General features: G+C 39.0%; 1 protein-coding gene across 6 annotated transcripts in view; it reads right to left on the bottom strand.

Annotated features, from left to right (window-relative positions):
- MACF1 (microtubule actin crosslinking factor 1) overlaps positions 1–26,589 on the bottom strand; it is a 413,635-nt gene that overhangs the window by 98,740 nt on the left and 288,306 nt on the right. For all 6 annotated transcript variants that reach the window (XM_053707285.1, XM_053707286.1, XM_053707290.1 and 3 more), the window contains 10 exons: positions 25,641–25,811; positions 25,241–25,396; positions 22,672–22,878; positions 21,680–21,799; positions 21,246–21,415; positions 20,594–20,753; positions 20,199–20,393; positions 19,145–19,273; positions 18,885–19,028; positions 17,760–17,948 (listed from right to left, as the gene is read on the bottom strand). In XM_053707285.1, coding sequence (XP_053563260.1) covers positions 17,760–17,948; positions 18,885–19,028; positions 19,145–19,273; positions 20,199–20,393; positions 20,594–20,753; positions 21,246–21,415; positions 21,680–21,799; positions 22,672–22,878; positions 25,241–25,396; positions 25,641–25,811 — 1,641 coding nt within the window. The remainder of the gene's footprint in view (positions 1–17,759; positions 17,949–18,884; positions 19,029–19,144; positions 19,274–20,198; positions 20,394–20,593; positions 20,754–21,245; positions 21,416–21,679; positions 21,800–22,671; positions 22,879–25,240; positions 25,397–25,640; positions 25,812–26,589) is intronic.

The raw sequence follows: 26,589 nt of genomic DNA, 5'->3' as shown, positions 1-26,589 counted from the left end.
CGATTCCTAGAACAGACCGTAGACCCAAAAGATTAAGCAAAAAGGCCCGACAAAGTCTCGACTTGGAGCCAGCAAGACTCCAGATGGAACGTAACAACCCAGAGAGACACACCTCTCTGATAAGTTAACCCACAGTTCCAACCTACTGATTCCAGTAGAAGCAACAAGAAAGGGACTACATCTCCATAAGAAGAATAACCCCTTAATAAAAGTGATGGAGCCAGAAGGGCAAAATCTGTCCTCAAGGCACAAAGCCCCTGGCTAAAGGAGAGATCAATCCCCCACACAGATGTCTATGGAAAGGACCCCCCTAAAAGTAGCTTGCTAATACACATCCCCTGTGTAATTGATGCAGCAGAGACACTGCAAACCCATTCGCCTGCAGAGCAGTGAATCCAAAGGGTTACCCTAGCAAGCTGACCTAGGGAATCAAACCCTAAGGCACATTAAGCCTAATGAACAACAGACACAGAAACTTGGCCAACCATGACCAGGTCAAGTAGATTGAGTAAAGGACATAGCTCAAGTTCCCAGTAAAGGGGAACCCCAAACCAGCCATTAGGCCTAAGATTCTGATAATAACCCATAACTGGGTCGACAAGGGAAAACGCTGAGCGAAGCCTCAGCAACCGGAAGCCTCAGGGAGAAAACAGGTCCGGGCACCCAATTGTTCAATCAAACAATACCCGAGAACTTAAAGGGCCATGATACCCACATTTTTTCTTTCATGATTTAGAAAGAGAATGCATTTTTAAACATCTTTTTAACTTACTTCTATTATCTAATTTGTTTTATTCTCTTAATATTCTTTGCTGAAAAGCATATCTAGATATGCTCAGTAGCTGCTGATTGGTTGCTGCACATCGAAGCCTCATGTGATTGGCTCACCATGTGCATTGCTTCTTCTTCAACTATATATCTAAAAAAATGAAGCAAAATAAATAATAGAAGTAAATTGTAATGTTGTTTAAATTTGTATGTTCTATCTGAATCATGAAAGATTTTGGGTTTAGTGGCCCTTTAACACCCCGTCTGATAAAAAAATAGACGCAAGGGATATGAATGCAATATCCAGATCAATCCGTATAAAGAGAAGAACTCGTAAGTCCTGACAGAAGGAAGGAAGCACCCCTTGCTAAAGTCCTATGCTCCAAGGAGCAAGGCAATAAAAGTCGTATAACGACCCTAGAGCTCCTAGACTTCTCAAAAAGCCTCAGGACAACACAGCAAGGGATACCTCAAGGTCAAAACCCCTCGAGCAGGGCTAGTCTCCACATCACCTCCATATAAACAGAGGAATACAGGGAGAACAGACGCAAAGCCTTCCCAGCTCTGGGGAACCCCGAGCTAAGCCCAATGTCCCCACAGGGATCAAACATGTCCCAGGTCCCTAAAAGGACACCTAACCCACCCGGAGACAACGGAGGAAGACCAAGAAGGTCTTATAACTCCGCTAGACAGTACACGGTCAATGTGCAATAGCTGCAGCTGGTTACATTAAACAGTTTGCAAACACACATTCAAGGTGCAAAGAGCTGCAGCTGGTTTCAAACTGCAAACCTTCCGCATGCTAATCAGCTATTCAAACTACTAGCGGTTGATGGACCAAGTCCAAAAAGGACAAATCCAGAGCCTCAAAAAAGAAGGCCAAACCATTCAAACAGCAGTAAGAGAGCGCTAAGCCCTCCAACACGTGGGGGAGGAAACTCTAGGGTCCGATAATACCAGACGTAAGAGAGAGTGTCGCAGCGGAAACTCCACTGACCCAGTCATCCATGATTGAAGGCTATAAGGACTGAAACAATCCTTTCCGCCTCACAGACCCACAGGTCCTCTTGAATGCTTAGTTAAAACATGTAAAACAAATGATAACATGAGCACTCAGCGCCTCAACCAGACCAGCCAAGCAGAACAGCGCCACGTGCCTGAACAGCCACAAGACAGAACCGAACCCAACAGGACCAGCCTGCACCCAGGGTCCTAACCGACAAGCTGCATAAATCCTCCCTCAGAGGGGAAGAAAGGAAAACAGACATTTTTAACATAGGACTAACATGTCCAAAACAACTTCCGAAGAAGTAACAAAGAGTATCGATTCCAGAAGGTTCCCGAAGGAAACAAACAAAATAAAAAACATCCTATCGGATAAAAAGAAAATATAAGGCAACCCAGAGGTTAAAGCCCAAGAAGAAACAGGCCTACCCTCAGGACCAGCCAAACGGAGCCCTGATCTTCCGTAAACTGGGAAAGATCTCAATAAAATAACAATCAGATTACATCATCCCCACATGTCTAATGAGGTGCACCATTCGAATTAGCAGACTGAAAATTCCTGCATCCGATAAGAATAGGGTCATTTAATAATTGAAAAACATGTTTGAGTAAAACGCGAATGCGCGCAATTCTGTAACGAAGGGCACAACACTCAGGGACAGTTACACCTGCAGGGAACTATAGAGGCCCTCCCCAAGGTGGGAGAACCGGGACAATAAGACACAAGCACAATTGCAAATAAACGTCTGGACTTTGCAGGCGAATAATTGCTGCAACCTCCGGGGGGGAACATGCCACCCTGCATGGAGGAATAATCATAAACTGGGTTACCTGCATGTGTAGAAGTATGTAGTGAACACGCCTCTCGGAGGACGGGACTCCCAGAGGCGGATGGCTCAGCTGTTAATTCCCCGAGCCCGAGGAACAAGGCGCTCTCATATGGCATACAGAACATAATTGGTTGCAATGTGTCAACGAGGCCAATCCGGATTCTTCACCGGACGCAGAATCTGAAATTAAAACAGTCTCAGTATCAGAATCCTCCATAACGGAATCTGAAATTTGAACAGTCTCAGCATCGGAATCCTCCATAACTGGATAGAGGATATGCAAATATGGACTAAAGAAGTAAAACAAACGGCACCTGACACACACAATGGCTGGGGCACTCACCACCTCCTATGAACCAGACTCCTACAGACTAGAATTTCTCCTTCGCCACAGAGTCAGGAATGTGTAAACGTATTCACGCCCGGCCACAAGGTGACCCGTACAGTCCAAAAAAGCACGCCCAACCATAAGGTTGCGTCACTTCCAGAGGCCTTAATGTTCTAAACCATGAGCACAATTAACACCACACATAAGCAGGTTGAATCACATAAACATGATTAAAAAAACCCTGTTCAATAACCCCCCCTCAGGAGATATTAACCCTTGATTCCAAGATTCTAAAGGAGACTCACTGAGACCCTTATGTTAGTTAGACATGCAAGGTGCTAGCCTCTCAGGAAAACATCTGAATTACAATACATTCACGAAGAAAGTAAAATGAAACGATCTTACTGGAATCTACGCCGTGGAACAGGAACATGGCCTTTCAAGTGTGACGGATAGTAGCATCGCCTCGGCCATGGACTTGAGAGAAGAAAGCAGGCAGCAGAGCGAAGTTCGACAATACCGATTGCTTGAGGAGCGGTTAACATGAGTCGGGATGGTTTCGACGGAAAGACTCTCCCTGCATCTCCGGACTCTAACTTTCATTCAAGCCCTCAGTGAGAGACTGATAGGATTACTTAAAACTCCTGTCCCATGTCGAAGAGTACTACCCTCCATAAGAGACAAAATAAATTCTGACACTTCTCTGCCAACCTCCTGGGATGAAAGGCAATGAATGACTGGGGATGAGGGGAGTGAGAGGAGTATTTAAGCCTTTGGCTGGGGTGCCAGGTTCTTATTTCCCAAAAGTAATAAATGCAGCTGTGGACTCTTTCCAATTAAGAAGAAAATGGATCCTAAGAGGATTAACCTCTTAAGCGCTGCTGTCCTTCAGTACCTAGAAGGCAAAGGCACTTACCTTAGATCCTGTGGGACAGATGTTGCTCCTTAGGTGTGGCAGGTACTTAACGCCCTGTCATGGACCTGTAGGAAATTAAAGAACAGAGTAACCAACTCTGGCTTTTTCAACGGGGAAGCAAAGTGTTAAAATAAAAGCAAGGACTAACTGCTTAAAAGTCACGATTACTCTTACTAGAGATTGACATGGACACAGCTAAAACCCCAATCCTTGCTTGCAGGGAAAAATACCCATAAAAGGATTAAATATCTTCAGACACCAACTTCGCACAACCTCCGTTGACAGAGGCAAATAGAATGACTAGGGGTTATGGGTAAGGCAGTTACACTTAACAGCTTTGCTGGGGTGCTCTTTGCCTCCTCCTGCTGGCCAGGAGTTGAATATCCCACTAATAATTGGAATGACGTCGTGGACTCTCCATGTCATAGGAAAGAAATATAATTGATTTTTTAAAAGTTACATTTTTATTAAGCTATTTAAAAATATCTGACTTGTTAAAATTATTAAAGGAATTATATAAGGAATGTATATAAAGAAATAGGATCAAATTGATCAATAATTGGAGCATAATTTTATTGTTATACACTATTACATTAACATTATACTATCATAAACAGTTAGAATTACATTGCTCATTGTAACACTAGGCTGTGTATATAAAGAGGTCTGTTTACCCCCAGTTTTATGCCAATAAGTGATTAAAGCACATGAACGTTATCTGAAAGCTCCAGAGGTTGTGGATCTTGGGGCTTTCATTGCAATTGGGACTTTTTGACAAATTCTTTTGTGTATCTTTTGTGTATCAATCGAGTAAAACTTAGATGTCATGCAGTAAATAGCACACTCTACTGTCTCCTTTCAAGTAGTGTGATTCCCATTTGGGCATATAAGATGTGTATAAGATGTGTATTTTTTAAGACATTTAGCAAAGTGTTACTGACATATTAAAAATATAGTAACTTAAAGTGCCAACAAAATACACGAGACATCTACTCACAAAATAAGCTCTGCAGTTAATGATATAACATTAAAATTGCAATATCATCTTGTTGCAGTGTACTAAAATATAATAGAGGTAGAAAAACAATTACAGCTTGGATACACCCCAAAACTGCCCAGCCCTGATTATAGAATGTGGTACACAAAAAAGTCCTTACGTGAATACATATATAAATAAAATACAAAGAAATAATAAACAAGTTGCCCCTTAAGTTACAGAGCCTGAAGCAATAGTAACCTTTCACACTCTGCTGATGGACAGAACAGAAAAAAAAGAAAAGAAAGGAATAAATTAAATATTGAATACCACCTGTAAATGGAAAAGCTTTGGGATTTTATGCTTCCCAATTTAGGGCTAGATTATGAGTGGTGTGCTAACTGCAGCGCATGATGGAAATACAGCGCATAGTATGAGATGAAAGTAAACACGTTAACTCGAGCATAATAGAATTTAACACATCGGGTTATCACGACTTGAGAGCTTGCGTCAAAGGTAGGGAAGAAAAAAAGTTGCATAAAACACAACCTGAATACCATGTAAAAGTATAGTTACACTCATATAAACACTGTCTGATAAAAAAATATTTATGTGTATTTGAGCCCTTTGCAGTCAAATTCCTGAAAACATAAAAAAACATTTTTATTCCGTATTAATATTAAATAACTGTTTTAACTATGTATTTACTGTAAATATTTCACATTTTAATGTTCTTCACATAGGGGAATATGTTCTAAGTATTTTTAAAAAGATATTATATATATATATATATATATATATATATATATATATACACACACATACACACACACACAAACACACTGTTGCAATATTCGAAGTTCAACTTTTTGTGCCCAATGGCAAGGCCAGCCCGGACTGGCGACATGACATTTTCCTAATTGGGAAATCAGTACCGTTAAAAAAAAAAAGAAAGAAGAATAAAGCAGTCAAACTGCCCTTCACATACGCAAACAGGGAAAAGAGGGAAGAAAGGGGAGGTTCTGTCAAATGAATACAAACAACCTCCCCTTTTCAGCATGGCTCTCAATCTTCTTCTTGTCAGCTGCTACTTCCCAACCCTAAGGTTGTCTGCGCGGGAAGGCAAATATCATGCTTCTATGCTAGAGCGGTGAGTGTGCGTGTGATTTTAGTATGGGTTAAATAGTACATTGTTCTGATGCTATGAGGTCAAAGGGCTTTCAGGAGGAGGTGAGTGGGACTTAGCTGTCATGCTAGTACATTGAGAAGTACTGTAAACTTGTTCACTTTGTGCACATTATTTATGATCATCCTCTAATATAGGCAACTTTAAAAAAAAATCTAAAGAGAAATTCTTAGTTTGTGTGTGTGTGTGAATAAATGTGTGTGTGATTGTGTAGGTATATATGTATGTGTGTGTCTGTGAATACATATAAATATGTATGTGCGTCTGTATGTACGTGTGTGATTGTGTAGGTATATATGTATGTGTGTGTCTGTGAATACATATAAATATGTATGTGCGTCTGTATGTACGTGTGTGATTGTGTAGGTATATATGTATGTGTGTGTCTGTGAATACATATAAATATGTACGTGTGTGATTGTGTAGGTATATATGTATGTGTGTGTCTGTGAATACATATAAATATGTATGTGCGTCTGTATGTACGTGTGTGATTGTGTAGGTATATATGTATGTGTGTGTCTGTGAATACATATAAATATCTATGTGCGTCTGTATGTACGTGTGTGATTGTGTAGGTATATATGTATGTGTGTGTCTGTGAATACATATAAATATCTATGTGCGTCTGTATGTACGTGTGTGATTGTGTAGGTATATATGTATGTGTGTGTCTGTGAATACATATAAATATGTATGTGCGTCTGTATGTACGTGTGTGATTGTGTAGGTATATATGTATGTGTGTGTCTGTGAATACATATAAATATGTATGTGCGTCTGTATGTACGTGTGTGATTGTGTAGGTATATATGTATGTGTGTGTCTGTGAATACATATAAATATCTATGTGCGTCTGTATGTACGTGTGTGATTGTGTAGGTATATATGTATGTGTGTGTCTGTGAATACATATAAATATGTATGTGCGTCTGTATGTACGTGTGTGATTGTGTAGGTATATATGTATGTGTGTGTCTGTGAATACATATAAATATGTATGTGCGTCTGTATGTACGTGTGTGATTGTGTAGGTATATATGTATGTGTGTGTCTGTGAATACATATAAATATGTATGTGCGTCTGTATGTACGTGTGTGATTGTGTAGGTATATATGTATGTGTGTGTCTGTGAATACATATAAATATCTATGTGCGTCTGTATGTACGTGTGTGATTGTGTAGGTATATATGTATGTGTGTGTCTGTGAATACATATAAATATCTATGTGCGTCTGTATGTACGTGTGTGATTGTGTAGGTATATATGTATGTGTGTGTCTGTGAATACATATAAATATGTATGTGCGTCTGTATGTACGTGTGTGATTGTGTAGGTATATATGTATGTGTGTGTCTGTGAATACATATAAATATCTATGTGCGTCTGTATGTACGTGTGTGATTGTGTAGGTATATATGTATGTGTGTGTCTGTGAATACATATAAATATGTATGTGCGTCTGTATGTACGTGTGTGATTGTGTAGGTATATATGTATGTGTGTGTCTGTGAATACATATAAATATGTATGTGCGTCTGTATGTACGTGTGTGATTGTGTAGGTATATATGTATGTGTGTGTCTGTGAATACATATAAATATGTATGTGCGTCTGTATGTACGTGTGTGATTGTGTAGGTATATATGTATGTGTGTGTCTGTGAATACATATAAATATCTATGTGCGTCTGTATGTACGTGTGTGATTGTGTAGGTATATATGTATGTGTGTGTCTGTGAATACATATAAATATGTATGTGCGTCTGTATGTACGTGTGTGATTGTGTAGGTATATATGTATGTGTGTGTCTGTGAATACATATAAATATGTATGTGCGTCTGTATGTACGTGTGTGATTGTGTAGGTATATATGTATGTGTGTGTCTGTGAATACATATAAATATCTATGTGCGTCTGTATGTACGTGTGTGATTGTGTAGGTATATATGTATGTGTGTGTCTGTGAATACATATAAATATGTATGTGCGTCTGTATGTACGTGTGTGATTGTGTAGGTATATATGTATGTGTGTGTCTGTGAATACATATAAATATGTATGTGCGTCTGTATGTACGTGTGTGATTGTGTAGGTATATATGTATGTGTGTGTCTGTGAATACATATAAATATGTATGTGCGTCTGTATGTACGTGTGTGATTGTGTAGGTATATATGTATGTGTGTGTCTGTGAATACATATAAATATCTATGTGCGTCTGTATGTACGTGTGTGATTGTGTAGGTATATATGTATGTGTGTGTCTGTGAATACATATAAATATGTATGTGCGTCTGTATGTACGTGTGTGATTGTGTAGGTATATATGTATGTGTGTGTCTGTGAATACATATAAATATGTATGTGCGTCTGTATGTACGTGTGTGATTGTGTAGGTATATATGTATGTGTGTGTCTGTGAATACATATAAATATCTATGTGCGTCTGTATGTACGTGTGTGATTGTGTAGGTATATATGTATGTGTGTGTCTGTGAATACATATAAATATGTATGTGCGTCTGTATGTACGTGTGTGATTGTGTAGGTATATATGTATGTGTGTGTCTGTGAATACATATAAATATGTATGTGCGTCTGTATGTACGTGTGTGATTGTGTAGGTATATATGTATGTGTGTGTCTGTGAATACATATAAATATGTATGTGCGTCTGTATGTACGTGTGTGATTGTGTAGGTATATATGTATGTGTGTGTCTGTGAATACATATAAATATCTATGTGCGTCTGTATGTACGTGTGTGATTGTGTAGGTATATATGTATGTGTGTGTCTGTGAATACATATAAATATGTATGTGCGTCTGTATGTACGTGTGTGATTGTGTAGGTATATATGTATGTGTGTGTCTGTGAATACATATAAATATGTATGTGCGTCTGTATGTACGTGTGTGATTGTGTAGGTATATATGTATGTGTGTGTCTGTGAATACATATAAATATGTATGTGCGTCTGTATGTACGTGTGTGATTGTGTAGGTATATATGTATGTGTGTGTCTGTGAATACATATAAATATGTATGTGCGTCTGTATGTACGTGTGTGATTGTGTAGGTATATATGTATGTGTGTGTCTGTGAATACATATAAATATGTATGTGCGTCTGTATGTACGTGTGTGATTGTGTAGGTATATATGTATGTGTGTGTCTGTGAATACATATAAATATGTATGTGCGTCTGTATGTACGTGTGTGATTGTGTAGGTATATATGTATGTGTGTGTCTGTGAATACATATAAATATGTATGTGCGTCTGTATGTACGTGTGTGATTGTGTAGGTATATATGTATGTGTGTGTCTGTGAATACATATAAATATGTATGTGCGTCTGTATGTACGTGTGTGATTGTGTAGGTATATATGTATGTGTGTGTCTGTGAATACATATAAATATGTATGTGCGTCTGTATGTACGTGTGTGATTGTGTAGGTATATATGTATGTGTGTGTCTGTGAATACATATAAATATGTATGTGCGTCTGTATGTACGTGTGTGATTGGTAATATATACATGTGTATGTGTGTGTCTGTGAATACATATAAATATGTATGTGCGTCTGTATGTACGTGTGTGATTGTGTAGGTATATATGTATGTGTGTGTCTGTGAATACATATAAATATGTATGTGCGTCTGTATGTACGTGTGTGATTGTGTAGGTATATATGTATGTGTGTGTCTGTGAATACATATAAATATGTATGTGCGTCTGTATGTACGTGTGTGATTGTGTAGGTATATATGTATGTGTGTGTCTGTGAATACATATAAATATGTATGTGCGTCTGTATGTACGTGTGTGATTGTGTAGGTATATATGTATGTGTGTGTCTGTGAATACATATAAATATGTATGTGCGTCTGTATGTACGTGTGTGATTGGTAATATATACATGTGTATGTGTGTGTATATTATATATCTATGTATTTATGGATGACAATTCTTCATCTACTTCATTAATACAATCTGTACATGTCCATAAACAATTATCAGTTTGTCAAATTATATACATTATATTTGTAATTTTTAGTGTATGGCTAAATAATGGGGTGGGGGGAGTGGGCGTCACTGCCATAAAATTCTTGGGCCTGTTTTTGGTCTCAGTCTAGCCCTGTGCAGATGCACTTATTTTTTGTGAGCACCATAACAGCTGTTTTTTTTAATGCTGTTTAGTTTTGTATTAGATATTTATCCAATTTACTGGAAATGTTTTCTGAGATTATATTAACAATCTTTACTTAGCTTTTTATAAGATATATATACACACTAAATACAGACACACACGGGTGAGTAAAGTTTCTTGCGGGCTGGTAAGGTTTGTCATTTACTCGCTTGATGGGGCGAGTGGAGTTTTTGGGTAATCATAGGCCCTGCAATGGGTTTTCGCTCTTGCACTAACTTTTCACTTTCAACTTGTAATACGAGTGCAACCTGACGAGTGTAAAAAGCCTCCATATAGCAAAGTTAGCATGCGAGCAGGAGCCCTAAATAGCACTCCAATCGTAACCGAGCCCTTTATGAGGTACGACTGTTTGTTAGTGAGTGTTACTAGGGTAAACCAACACTTCTTGGTTTTACACTCAAACAAAATGTCCAGAATGTATACATTTCTCAAACAAGACATAAAACTTCTGATCCATACATCCTCTCAAATCATGATTTGCTAAGTACAACATATTCATCATTTACCCACTCCAATCCATTTTACTCTTCTTCATTCACCTGTTGCTATTCTTCATCCTCAACATTAGTTTTCAAAGGATGAGTCAAAATCTTACTTAAAAAATAATAATAATAAAAAAATAATAGATCTTACACCTTTGTATTCAATTTGCTCAAAACTGGCTCTTTGCACTGCACAAGAGGTTCACCACTTTACCCCGCACATCTGCTTCCACAACTTTTCTTTGTACTTAAAGGGCCATGATACCCAAATGTTGAAACACTTGAAAGTGATGCAGTATAGCTGTAAAAAACAGAATTTATGTTTACCTGATAAATTTCTTTCTCCAACGGTGTGTCCGGTCCACGGCGTCATCCTTACTTGTGGGATATTCTCTTCCCCAACAGGAAATGGCAAAGAGCCCAGCAAAGCTGGTCACATGATCCCTCCTAGGCTCCGCCTACCCCAGTCATTCGACCGACGTTAAGGAGGAATATTTGCATAGGAGAAACCATATGGTACCGTGGTGACTGTAGTTAAAGAAAATAAAATATCAGACCTGATTAAAAAAAAAAACCAGGGCGGGCCGTGGACCGGACACACCGTTGGAGAAAGAAATTTATCAGGTAAACATAAATTCTGTTTTCTCCAACATAGGTGTGTCCGGTCCACGGCGTCATCCTTACTTGTGGGAACCAATACCAAAGCTTTAGGACACGGATGAAGGGAGGGAGCAAATCAGGTCACCTAAATGGAAGGCACCACGGCTTGCAAAACCTTTCTCCCAAAAATAGCCTCAGAAGAAGCAAAAGTATCAAACTTGTAAAATTTGGTAAAAGTGTGCAGTGAAGACCAAGTCGCTGCCCTACATATCTGATCAACAGAAGCCTCGTTCTTGAAGGCCCATGTGGAAGCCACAGCCCTAGTGGAATGAGCTGTGATTCTTTCGGGAGGCTGCCGTCCGGCAGTCTCGTAAGCCAATCTGATGATGCTTTTAATCCAAAAAGAGAGAGAGGTAGAAGTTGCCTTTTGACCTCTCCTTTTACCTGAATAAACAACAAACAAGGAAGATGTTTGTCTAAAATCCTTTGTAGCATCTAAATAGAATTTTAGAGCGCGAACAACATCCAAATTGTGCAACAAACGTTCCTTCTTTGAAACTGGTTTTGGACACAGAGAAGGTACGATAATCTCCTGGTTAATGTTTTTGTTAGAAACAACTTTTGGAAGAAAACCAGGTTTAGTACGTAAAACCACCTTATCTGCATGGAACACCAGATAAGGAGGAGAACACTGCAGAGCAGATAATTCTGAGACTCTTCTAGCAGAAGAAATCGCAACTAAAAACAAAACTTTCCAAGATAATAACTTAATATCAACGGAATGTAAGGGTTCAAACGGAACCCCCTGAAGAACTGAAAGAACTAAATTGAGACTCCAAGGAGGAGTCAAAGGTTTGTAAACAGGCTTGATTCTAACCAGAGCCTGAACAAAGGCTTGAACATCTGGCACAGCTGCCAGCTTTTTGTGAAGTAATACCGACAAGGCAGAAATCTGTCCCTTCAGGGAACTTGCAGATAATCCTTTTTCCAATCCTTCTTGAAGGAAGGATAGAATCCTAGGAATCTTAACCTTGTCCCAAGGGAATCCTTTAGATTCACACCAACAGATATATTTTTTCCAAATTTTGTGGTAAATCTTTCTAGTCACAGGCTTTCTGGCCTGAACAAGAGTATCGATAACAGAATCTGAGAATCCTCGCTTCGATAAAATCAAGCGTTCAATCTCCAAGCAGTCAGCTGGAGTGAAACCAGATTCGGATGTTCGAACGGACCCTGAACAAGAAGGTCTCGTCTCAAAGGTAGCTTCCAAGGTGGAGCCGATGACATATTCACCAGATCTGCATACCAAGTCCTGCGTGGCCACGCAGGAGCTATCAAGATCACCGACGCCCTCTCCTGCTTGATCCTGGCTATCAGCCTGGGGATGAGAGGAAATGGCGGGAACACATAAGCTAGTTTGAAGGTCCAAGGTGCCACTAGTGCATCCACTAGAGCCGCCTTGGGATCCCTGGATCTGGCCCCGTAGCAAGGAACTTTGAAGTTCTGACGAGAGGCCATCAGATCCATGTCTGGAATGCCCCACAGGTGAGTGACTTGGGCAAAGATTTCCGGATGGAGTTCCCACTCCCCCGGATGCAATGTCTGCCGACTCAGAAAATCCGCTTCCCAATTTTCCACTCCTGGGATGTGGATAGCAGACAGGTGGCAGGAGTGAGACTCCGCCCAAAGAATAATTTTGGTTACTTCTTCCATCGCTAGGGAACTCCTTGTTCCCCCCTGATGGTTGATGTACGCAACAGTCGTCATGTTGTCTGATTGAAACCGTATGAACCTGGTCCTCGCAAGCTGGGGCCAGGCCTGGAGAGCATTGAATATCGCTCTCAGTTCCAGAATATTTATCGGTAGAAGAGATTCTTCCCGAGACCAAAGACCCTGAGCTTTCAGGGATCCCCAGACCGCGCCCCAGCCTATCAGACTGGCGTCGGTCGTGACAATGACCCACTCTGGTCTGTGGAACATCATCCCTTGAGACAGATTGTCCAGGGACAGCCACCAACGGAGTGAGTCTCTGGTCCTCTGATTTACTTGTATCTTCGGAGACAAGTCTGTATAGTCCCCATTCCACTGACTGAGCATGCACAGTTGTAATGGTCTTAGATGAATGCGCGCAAAAGGAACTATGTCCATCGCCGCCACCATCAACCCGATCACTTCCATGCACTGAGCTATGGAAGGAAGAGGAACGGAATGAAGTATCCGACAAGAGTCCAGAAGCTTTGTTTTTCTGGCCTCTGTTAGAAAGATCCTCATTTCTAAGGAGTCTATAATTGTTCCCAAGAAGGGAACCCTTGTTGACGGGGATAGAGAACTCTTTTCCACGTTCACTTTCCAGCCGTGAGATCTGAGAAAGGCCAGGACAATGTCCGTGTGAGCCTTTGCTTGAGGAAGGGACGACGCTTGAATCAGAATGTCGTCCAGGTAAGGTACTACTGCAATGCCCCTTGGTCTTAGCACCGCTAGAAGGGACCCTAGTACCTTTGTGAAAATCCTTGGAGCAGTGGCTAATCCGAAAGGAAGCGCCACGAACTGGTAATGTTTGTCCAGGAATGCAAACCTTAGGAACCGATGATGTTCCTTGTGGATAGGAATATGTAGATACGCATCCTTTAAATCCACCGTGGTCATGAATTGACCTTCCTGGATGGAAGGAAGGATAGTTCGAATGGTTTCCATCTTGAACGATGGGACCTTGAGAAATTTGTTTAAGATCTTGAGATCTAGGATTGGTCTGAACGTTCCCTCTTTTTTGGGAACTATGAACAGATTGGAGTAGAACCCCATCCCTTGTTCTCTTAATGGAACAGGATGAATCACTCCCATTTTTAACAGGTCTTCTACACAATGTAAGAACGCCTGTCTTTTTATGTGGTCTGAAGACAACTGCGACCTGTGGAACCTCCCCCTTGGGGGAAGTCCCTTGAATTCCAGAAGATAACCCTGGGAGACTATTTCTAGCGCCCAGGGATCCAGAACATCTCTTGCCCAAGCCTGAGCGAAGAGAGAGAGTCTGCCCCCCACCAGATCCGGTCCCGGATCGGGGGCCAATATTTCATGCTGTCTTGGTAGCAGTGGCAGGTTTCTTGGCCTGCTTTCCCTTGTTCCAGCCTTGCATTGGTCTCCAAGCTGGCTTGGCCTGAGAAGTATTACCCTCTTGCTTAGAGGACGTAGCACCTTGGGCTGGTCCGTTTTTACGAAAGGGACGAAAATTAGGTCTATTTTTTGCCTTGAAAGGCCGATCCTGAGGAAGGGCGTGGCCCTTACCCCCAGTGATATCAGAGATAATCTCTTTCAAGTCAGGACCAAACAACGTTTTCCCCTTGAAAGGAATGTTTAGTAGCTTGTTCTTGGAAGACGCATCAGCCGACCAAGATTTCAACCAAAGCGCTCTGCGCGCCACAATAGCAAACCCAGAGTTCTTAGCCGCTAACTTAGCCAATTGCAAAGAGGCGTCTAGAGTGAAAGAATTAGCCAATTTGAGAGCATTGATTCTGTCCATAATCTCCTCATAAGGAGGAGAGTCACTATCGAGCACCTTAAGCAGTTCATCAAACCAGAAATATGCGGCAGTAGTGACAGGGACAATGCATGAAATGGGTTGTAGAAGGTAACCCTGCTGAACAAACATCTTTTTAAGCAAACCTTCTAATTTTTTATCCATAGGATCTTTGAAAGCACAACTATCCTCTATGGGAATAGTGGTGCGTTTGTTTAAAGTAGAAACCGCTCCCTCGACCTTGGGGACTGACTGCCATAAGTCCTTTCTGGGGTCGACCATAGGAAACAATTTTTTAAATATGGGGGGAGGGACGAAAGGAATACCGGGCCTTTCCCATTCTTTATTAACAATGTCCGCCACCCGCTTGGGTATAGGAAAAGCTTCTGGGAGCCCCGGCACCTCTAGGAACTTGTCCATTTTACATAGTTTCTCTGGGATGACTAAATTTTCACAATCATCCAGAGTGGATAATACCTCCTTAAGCAAAATGCGGAGATGTTCCAATTTAAATTTAAATGTAATCACATCAGATTCAGCCTGCTGAGAAATGTTCCCTAAATCAGTAATTTCTCCCTCAGACAAAACCTCCCTGGCCCCCTCAGAGTGGGTTAGGGGCCCTTCAGAGATATTAATATCAGCGTCGTCATGCTCTTCAGTAACTAAAACAGAGCAGCCACGCTTACGCTGACAAGGGTTCATTTTGGCTAAAATGTTTTTGACAGAATTATCCATTACAGCCGTTAATTGTTGCATAGTAAGGAGTATTGGCGCGCTAGATGTACTAGGGGCCTCCTGAGTGGGCAAGACTCGTGTAGACGAAGGAGGGAATGATGCAGTACCATGCTTACTCCCCTCACTTGAGGAATCATCTTGGGCATCATTGTCATTATCACATAAATCACATTTGTTTAAATGAATAGGAATTCTGGCTTCCCCACATTCAGAACACAGTCTATCTGGTAGGTCAGACATGTTAAACAGGCATAAACTTGATCAGAAAGTACAAAAAACGTTTTAAAATAAAACCGTTACTGTCACTTTAAATTTTAAACTGAACACACTTTATTACTGCAATTGCGAAAACACATGAAGGAATTGTTCAAAATTCACCAAATTTTCACCACAGCGTCTTAAAGCCTTGAAAATATTGCACACCAATTTTGGAAGCTTTAACCCTTAAAATAACGGAACCGGAGCCGTTTTAAGCTTTAAACCCCTTTACAGTCCCTGGTATCTGCTTTGCTGAGACCCAACCAAACCCAAAGGGGAATACGATACCAAATGACGCCTTCAGAAGTCTTTTATAAGTATCAGAGCTCCTCTCACATGCGACTGCATGCCATGCCTCTCAAAAACAAGTGCGCAACACCGGCGCGAAAATGAGACTCTGCCTATGCTTTGGGAAAGCCCCTAAAGAATAAGGTGTCTAAAACAGTGCCTGCCGATATTATTATATCAAAATACCCAGATAAAATGATTCCTCAAGGCTAAATATGTGTTAATAATCAATCGATTTAGCCCAGAAAAAGTCTACAGTTTAAATAAGCCCTTGTGAAGCCCTTATTTACAATCGTAATAAACATGGCTTACCGGATCCCATAGGGAAAATGACAGCTTCCAGCATTACATCGTCTTGTTAGAATGTGTCATACCTCAAGCAGCAAGGGACTGCAAACTGTTCCCCCAACTGAAGTTAATTGCTCTCAACAGTCCTGTGTGGAACAGCCATGGATTTTAGTTACGGTTGCTAAAATCATTTTCCTCATACAAACAGAATTCTTCATCTCTTTTCTGTTTCTGAGTAAATAGTACGTACCAGCACTATTTGAAAATAACAAACTCTTGATTGAATAATGAAAAACTACAGTTAAACACTAAAAAACTCTAAGCCATCTCCGTGGAGATGTTGCCTGTACAACGGCAAAGAGAATGACTGGGGTAGGCGGAGCCTAGGAGGGATCATGTGACCAGCTTTGCTGGGCTCTTTGCCATTTCCTGTTGGGGAAGAGAATATCCCACAAGTAAGGATGACGCCGTGGACCGGACACACCTATGTTGGAGAAAGCTGATTAGAAAATATCACCTGAACATCTCTATGTAAAAAAGAAACATATTTTACCTCAAAATGTCCTAAGTATTCACACCCCATTGTAAAGGACTTTAAGCAGTAAAGGAGTGAGCCTTATGCACACTCGAGTTATTTTCCTGTTCAGTTTAAGGAAGTTTACTAGGAAATCTCATGAGAGTTAAGTGAAATCTCATGAGAACACAGTAAAAGAGTTCATGACCTCCGCACTGTTTATGCTGATTGGCTGCAGTTCATTTCTTTATATTTTTTTACCTGCAGCTGGGAGCAGCTGAGTATAACTATTTACACAGAACATACTCTGGTGAGCTGAGGAAATTGTGAGGTAAAATATCTTCCTTTTTTACATAGAGATGCTCAGGTGATATTTTCCTGTCAGCTTCAAGTGATTTAGCATATGAGTATTATGTCCCTTTAAAACATTTCTGCTGAATTTTGTTCAGTATTTCGATTAACAACCCTTTCATTTTTATTTCTCTCTGACCACCGCTGTAAATTCTCATCAGAGAAGGACCCCTCAAACCTCTTATATAATATATATATTTTCTCACATACTGTCCTTCCCCCATGCAGGTGTAGCATAACACAAATAATAATATCAATAATTTCACAGTAGAGTTTATCTCACTTTTCAATGGAATATTTGTACAACTAAATGTATTTCTGCATCATGTTCTAAAACTATCTATTCATTTTGCTTTCATATATCCAAGTCTCAGCAGTGCCCAACAAACAGGCCAGTGTTTAACTAGACACCAGCTAGTAGGAAACATATTTACTGATAAAAACATTGTTTGTTATCACAAGTGTGCCAGCTCCCTTTTGCTGAAAAAATCTGTCTCACCTGGTGCTCACATATCAGCGCTTTGACCTGATCAATGTTCTGAGGCATAGGCTCTTGGTCCCGCTGAATTAGTGTGGTTTCAGCCCACTGGATCCAGTTTAACAACTCATCTAGAAGCTCAGAATTGGCCACTAACTCAGATAGGGCAGTCTGCAGCCTCTGCTGGTGCTGGTTCCCCCAGGTCAACACCTAGAGATGGAGATCAGTAATCAGTCTTACTTCAAGCTGTTTAACCAAGAACAACCTTGGACACAATATTAGAATATAACAGATAAACCATACTTTTAATACTATAATGTGGTTACATCACACTACAATTGCTGATGATTTGTTTTGCAATATGTTTACTGTTTGCCATAGTACTTAAGTTGCTTCTTCCCTCCTGTTCACAAACACTCAGCCAGGAAATAAGCAGAGGAAGGATAGGATAAGAAATTGTTGTCTCTGCGCTGCTGCAATAAAAGCTTCTCCTCCAATAGTGTCTCCCTCAAGACTGTCAAAAGCAAACCTAGGAAAAAAGGGATGGAGAGGGAGCGCTACAAAGCTGATATCTATAATGGATAGCACAGATGTGATATCGATATCTCTGATTTTTTTTTTTTTATACTTGGGTTTACCCATTTTTTATACTAATGTTGGTCCACCATCATAGAGGGATAGTAGCATATATTTGTTGCGGTTCCACTATACACACAGGTTTTTTTTCTTATATACTTTGTTTTATTAAACTGTTTTGATATTTTCACATTATGGCTCATTCAATATATGATATCTAACCTATCCTTAGTTTTTTCAATACTGTGTTTTTCCATCACTATATCCTAACCTTTTCACATCACACCTGTGCTATCCATTATAGATATCAGCTTTGTAGCGCTCCCTCTCCGTCCCTTTTTTCCTAAATAAGCTGAGGAAGACATATACACGTTGGATGAGGTTATGTATAAAGATGGGGAAGGAAGGTCTCTAATAGGAAAACTGTGTATGCATACTGAGAGATGACTGCATTCTGCCCATACATCAGGCAAAGCACGTATGTTCACTGCGTATTCATCACGTTCAGCATTCTCTGTACTGATATGAATATCACAAGTCAAGGAGTGCCTGCTTAAGGTCCATATTTACCTCTTCAAAACGTGCTCGAATGATGGTAATCCAGTGCTTAATGGTGGTAATACAGTCTGGGTGACACGTGGTTAGGATTCCTTCTCCCATAGCAACAGCTGTGTTCACATCTATCTGCTTCTCTTCAACCTTCTTCATAAATTCCTATGGAAGATAATTACATTTTTAAGCCCACAAATATGTACAATAGAAATATAGCAGATGTATGGCATATCTGGTAACATTACAGTCTAGGTATTTAAATAGCTTAACCCACTAACCTTATGGACATCAATAAGTGACTGTAAGGATTCAGCATCATCAGGTAATGCTCCCCTAAAACGTAGGGTCTGTTCAGCTTCAGAAAGCCATTCCAGTAACATGTGCACTGTGCTGCGGAACTCCTCGGCCTGAAAGAAATAGGTAGGACACTTTACACAAACCGACCTATAGTCATATTGAGCATCTATATTGTCTAAAGGCAGACCCTAAATTAGAAAACAATGACAACAGCAGTGCAACTCTATATAATTTACCTCATAGACAACTCACACTTTAAATGGACTTGCAGCATCAATGAAAATAGTGCTAGGCGGAACCAATAAACATGAGACCACTGTATAGCTGTTTATTTTGTGCTGTAGATCAGGGGTCAGCAACCTTGGGCCCCCAGATGTTTTGGAACTATATTTCCCATGATGCTCAGAAAGACTAAAGAGTGTCTCAGCATCATGGGAAATGTAGTCCCAAAACATCTGGGGGTCCAAGGTTGCTGACCCTGCTGTAGATGATAAAAGGGTTCAACTGGACTGTCCTGTTTCCCCTGTTTTTTGGATACCAGATTGTGTTTAGAGCAGGGCAAGCAATGGGTCTGACTAATATATTACTCATTCATCTCTTTTTATATCTGTGGTGAGGGTAGTCTGGAGTGTGACTCATCCTGTTGCGAGAGAATTATTTGAACAGTTGTCTTTTGCTTTCAGTTCTATAAATGTTGTCTGTATTGTTAATAAGATGTGATTTCTATAGAAACTGCCGTAGCGCAGCATCTCTGGGAATATTCCAGGGTAATTATTACTTGCTCCTCACTTTGAGTCTAACAGCAGTTTCCTTCAGACACCGATGATCAAATTTAATGTAAGGTCTCATTCTCTATAAGTTAGTTCAGTGCCTCTCCTGTAATATACCGCTTTCCCTCTAGAACTTAGTACAATGAATTTAGAAAAGCACTCCCTTCTGGAAGTTTGTTTGATCATTTATGCTAGCAATAACCTCTAGAATTTATTATACTATCTACAGGCTACTTAGAACCCTTACCCTTATCAAGCTCCTCACCTGTTTTAGTGCTTGCTCCAGACGTGTCTGTTTGGACACTGAAAGTTTGCAGACTGTGTCCCACCTCGTGCTAAGTTCCTGCAGCTGAACCTTCACCCACGTTGTGTCCTCTCTGCTGCTCTCAAGCAACTCACGGGCTGAACGTTTTAGCGCTTGTACACTACTGGTTCTTTTACCAAGCTCTTTCTGGAAGACCTATATAGAACAATACAAACTAATTATAATGCAGACCTAGCAGGACCTCATCTCGATGATTCATACTGTAGAGAAAAGCAGGACCATCAACATGTTTTCATTTATTTTTATTCAGTATAAGATATAGCATTTTAACAAAAACAGGTTTCTATGGCACCACAGATTCTGAACCACTGCTTTTTATAAAAGTAGATTCTTACCTTATGTGCATCCATTAAATTCATCACAAGATCTAAATCTCCATGCACTGGTTGGTCCTCAGCCAGCTGAGGCTCCACCTTGTACAACCAATCGACCAGTGCCTGCAAAGCATCCATGAACTGGCCTGAGAAAAGCAAGGCCTCCTCCAGCTTGTGCTGCCTATAATAAAAATACAGTTATAAAATGAGGTTTTTAAACATCGATAGATGGAGAATATTTAAAAAAAATACAGAAAGAAAAAAAATATTAAAAGTGATAGCTCCCTGATTTCTGGGATTAGTGTCCACATACACAGCAGCATATATTATATCACAAAACATACTTTACTCTTTCAGGCTTAGATTGATACCGCAAACAAGGAGATAGAGTGGCTATAGTAAAATATCAGGAAATTCTATTTCACCCAAGGGCAGTGGATTCCAAGAACAACCTTACAGAGGAATTATAGGCACCAACACATATGGAATACAAACATGCTTGAGATAAAGATGGATTTTCCAATCAGTAAACAAATTATTAAAAGACACAAATTAAATGGTACAGACGGTCCCTTTAAAATTAGTGTTGAATACACCAATTAACCATACGTCAGGCATTACTAAACACTGAATTGCACTGAAGTTAAATAGTTATAAGTGTCATTAAGGTTACCTTTCTACTGATTTGCCACACACTGTATCCCACTTATCTCTCACTTCTCCAAGAAGATGGTCTAGCTTCTGGACGTCGTCACTGAGCAAAGCCTTCTCTTTCAACGCACGCCCTGTCCTAACTGTGGTGTCATACACAGGCTGCTTACTTCCTAGGGTCTTCTGGAAATCCTGCATTGTAGAGAACAATGGCATCAAGTAGTTTAATGGAACACTTCTTAGTATGTACTGTTTAATTCATATGTGTATGTAAATATGTTTGTTAAAAAATCTATACAAAAAATGATTAAATAAAGCAATTCAATTAAACATTAGGTATACTTTCCCTTTATACTGATACGTAGAGACAGTTTTATAAGAACAAGTTTAATGTACAAACATAACCCACAAGCTGTGTGGGCCACCCTTGTCATAAAAAACCCCCCAGAAAATAACCTTGTGCTTAGTGAGTTGCCGCTTGATTTTGTCTGGATCATTGGAGATTTCCAGTTCTGAATCCAGGTGATTCTCAGCTTCCTCTAACCAGTCTGCTAATTTCTTCCAGGCTTCATGGAACTGAAATACACAAACACGAGACTCACATTAAATGGATTCAAGAGCGAAACTAAAGCCAGAAGTAAAATATAAAGTAACCATTTGTGGCATTACATTCGAGCTGGTAAAACTTTGTCTATCGTCTATATGAAAAACAGCAGTTAAAGGGAATATAAAGTCAAAATTAAACTTTCGTGATTCGGATAGAGCCTGCAATTTGAAAAAAAAATCCCAGTTGACTTCTATGATCTAATTTGCTTTGTTCTTTCAATACTCTTCACCGAAAAGCATACCAATATATGCTCAGGAGCAGCAATTCACTATTGGGAGATAGCTGCTGATTGGTGGCTGCAAAGAATACACTCAATTTTAGATGGAAAAGGGAACATTTATAATACCATGTACTTTTAAGTAGAGTAAATGTCAACACAATCTCAGATGGAGGAACCACCAAACAAATGTAGCATAAAGATTTTATTTTTCCGTATGTGGGTACTATTCATAATCTGTAGTTATAGGATTTCAGATACAGATTCATATTGCCAAATCCAGAATTCCAAAATTATTCTAAAATCCAATCTTTTTCACTAATATTTTTTAAAAAATAAAATGATCCAAACTTACTATTTTCCTTGCTTGTTATTCAAAAAAGTATTTAAAAAATGATATAAAATCACCTTTAGTTTACATGAATAAGCTGTATTATGTAAACATTGCCTAAAAGACATAAGATATATTTTGTTTACACTTCATTCCATCCCCTCTCCCTACTGTTTCATTTTACAGATGCAAATATTCCAAAATCTAAGCCTTTTCCGGTCCCAAGCAGTTTGGATAAAGGGTTTTCTACCTGTACAGTATTTGCCACAACCTTCCCTGATCACTCCTCTAACCTGCTTGGCTCGTTTCCTGGCATCATCCAGAGATCGTCCCCTCTCCACAGAACGCTGCACCACCTTTTCCCATCGGGACTGGACGCTGAGGAGGAGATTTTTTATCAAGACAACATCTTGTTTCTGGCTGAGAAACTTCAGCTGGTTCCCAGTTTTGTCCAATTCAATAATTTGCTCACGGTGGACATTCACTTCATTTACAAAAACCTAAAAAACAAAAACAAATATTTAACAGATCAACAGATACACACTCCATACAAGAGTGAACAGGACATTTACAGAAGCACGAACCAGCATGAATCTAGGCAAATTCAATTCAAAAACACGCTGTACAGCAATTTCTCAGCAAAGTATTAAAGGGACATGAAACCCAAACTTTTTCCTTCATTATTCAGAAACAGCTTACAATTTTTAACAACTTTCCAATTTACCTCTGTTATCAAATAAGCTTTATTCTCTTGGTATCCTTTGTTGAAGCAGCAATGCACTACTGGGAGCTAGCTGAACACATCAAGTGAGCCAATGACAAGAGGCATATATGTGCAGCCACTAATCAGCAGTAGTGCATTGCAGCTCCTGAGCCCACCTAGGTATGCTTTTTTAGCAAAGGATGTGCAATAAAGCACATTATATAACAGAAGTAAAATTGAAAGTTTAAAATTGCATCCTCTATTTGAATCATGAAAGAAAGATGTAAAAACGTTAGGTTTCGTCTCTTTAATATACAAGATATTTCAGTTGCATTGCTATAGAATAATATAGCAGCCAAGCCTAAACCATTTTAAAACAAATTCACAACATTGTCTACTACAACCACTGACCATTTGCATTCTTTGGAGGAGCCAATCTGGGTTTAAGTCTACAGACAACAAGGCTAGCCATGGTAATAAAGTTAGTATAACATGCATTGTTTTGCAGTTGTTATCTGATAAAGCCAATTAGGGACAGATATGTAGCTGGGTTAGCCTTTAGAAGTCAGCAGGGTGCATTTCAGGGTTGATAAAATTCAATGATTTAAAAAAAAAAAAAAAAGCTTTTTAAGGAAAAAAATCTATTTAAAGATAGTTTATATTTAAAATATACTATAACCTAAAGGTTATTCATCCTGAAATATATTATTTGTTTTTAATTATATAGCAGATGCAGTATATTCATGGCTGTAATGTTTAATTTGTTGGGGAAATTAATTCCATTAATGCACTCGGATTATTTTAGGCAATTTTTCTATCTTGAAGATATTATCACATTTTATTTGTTTTATAGTTTTCAAAACTGAATTTGTGTCTGCAGAAATAACATGCACCTTCTTAACAGCAAAAATGATATGAAATAAACATACAGAGTTGAGAAATAGACCTTAAAGGGACATAATCATGAAAGAAAACGTTTGGGTTTCAGACAAAGCATGCAGTTTTCAGATTTACTAACTTTATCATATTTGCTTTATTCTCTTGGTATCCTTTGTTGAAGAGCAATGCTCTACTGGGGGCTTGGCTGAACACATTGAGACAGTAACAAGCTGTTAGCGCACAGTAGTGCATTGCTTCTGAGCCTAACTATGTATGCTTTTCAACAATGGATAACAAGCGTACAAAGCACATTAGATAAGAGAAGTAAATTGGAAAATTGTTAAAAATGGCATTCTCTTTCTGAATCATGAAAGTTTACTTTTGACTTCACTGTCCCTTTAATGCCATTCCTCCCCTGCAAATTTATGTACACAGAATCAACCCATACTAAGTTTCAAGAAGCTCACTGAATAGATGATTGTTTGGAGTTGAATAGATCTGCACAAGGAAGCTAAATTACATGAAAAGCGAGCAAAATAAATAATGGAAATATGTAGCAAAGTTCTTTCATTAAGCATAACTAAACATTATATATAAATATCTTAAGGTGTTTACTGTTCCTTTAAGTCACATTAATTGGAAAACATGAAAAAAAAAAAAAGATGTATTTTGCTTTAAGAAGAGGTAATAAGTGCCATAAAAGGTGTGGTTGGGGAGTGGGTGGAGAGCAACTGTCTAGTGCTGTGAAAAGGAAGAAAAGCCAAATTGCTTTTCCATAATTCTACATGAGCTGAACCCACAAGATTTTGCACAGTCTGTGAGTACTTTTATTGATACAGGTGGACTATATAATTCCATACTGCATGCCAAACGGTCTCAAATATCAAACACTTCACTATTTGCCAATTTCAGCACCAGACAGAATTCCCCACCAGCCGATATATTCAGACAATTATTTGCACCAGAGTGCTTTCCCTCTTTATACTGTGATAGTATTCACATCATTATATCCTGCAATTTAATCTGATTTCTCCTTTCTAAAAAAGATATAAATAAATAAAAATCACACTATCACCATTTCATATTACTGCCATTAGAATATATTTGCCTTTATAAGTGTATGCATGTGTATTTGTGTATAAACTACATTTTGTACCATATGCAGTTGTTTCAATGCATCTTTGAATTCATATGTTTAATAAAACATTTCATATTTTTCTATATAGACTTCTAGAAGAAATCAGAAAAGGAGATGTAAACGCAAATATTAGGAACATTACCTTGTGTTCATCTATCTGGAAAAGAACAGTATCCAAGATGAGGCTGGGGTGGGGAGCAATGTTTAAACTTTGCTCGGCTTGCGTCAGCCAGTTAATGAAGTCTTGCAGCGAATTCTGGAAATCAGTGGCCAGATTGAGAGCCTCTTCGAGTTTTACCTAATCCAAAAAAATAAATAAAATAAACATATAGCAAGAGACAGAATCCTGGGTCATTATTTTAAATACACACACAAATTATTTATATATATACTGTATATATACACACTTTATATACACTGTATATACACATATACACATACAGTAAATATTATTATTTAAGTATTTATTCATCATTAGAAACAAACAAATATCACAGTGATGAGAAACATCCATTAATTTAACACAAATTGTATAGACTAACCTTTCTCTCTTCCACTTTGGTGCTAATATTTTGCCATTTTCTTTTGAGAAGCGTCACGTTCAGCTCAGTGTTGGAGCCTGCTGCATCATCTCGGCTAAGTAACATTAACTGTCCTTTGTCAAGAAGTTGTTTGTACAGATCCTCATTTGCTTTGATCTCAGCATACAATTCCTAATAATGAACAAGCAGCACCATCAGAAAGATTTGCCCATGTTTGTTGATTATACCAGTTAGAGAAGAATTTCTCCATGTAAGCACAAAGAAGTGCTTCATCTTAATGTAATTTTAAAGACGATATCTAAACTAACTATCAACTAACATATTAAATATAGGGGTGGGATGTTTTAAAGGGACACTCAGGTTAAATTACATTTTCATGATTCAGATACAGTATGTAATTTTAAAACTACTTTCCAAATTACTTCCATTAAAAAAAATGTGCACAGTCTTTTATATTTACAATTTTTTAGTCACCAGATCCTACTGAGCATGTGCAAGAATTCACAGACTATACGTATATGCATTTGTGATTGGCTGATTGCTAACACATGGTACAAGGGGAGTGGAAATATACATAACTTTGAAATTTGTTATAAAAAAATCTACTACTCATTTGAAGTTCAAACTAAGTGCTATTGCATTGTCTTGTTATCTTGCATTTGTTGATTATGCAAATCTAATGTGTTGACTGGTCCTTTAACTTTAAAGGGACAGGAAACCCCAATTTTTTTTCTTTCATGTTTCGGATTGAACATACAATTTTAATCAACTTTCCAATTTACTTCTATTATCAAATTTGCTTCATTCTCTTGGAACCTGTTTTTTTTGTTTTTCAAGGAGTAGCAATGCACTACGGAAAGCTAGCTAAATATACTGGGTGAGCCAATGCAATTCCATTTCTGAAGGAACACTGATAGCTAGCAGAACACATCAAGTTAGCCAATCAAGA

The sequence above is a fragment of the Bombina bombina genome, chromosome 3, assembly GCF_027579735.1.
Source record: "Bombina bombina isolate aBomBom1 chromosome 3, aBomBom1.pri, whole genome shotgun sequence".
In the NCBI taxonomy this organism is placed as follows: Eukaryota; Metazoa; Chordata; class Amphibia; order Anura; family Bombinatoridae; genus Bombina; species Bombina bombina.
The sequence above is the reverse complement of the archived record's forward strand: the minus strand, read 5'-3'. Positions and strand labels throughout refer to the sequence as shown.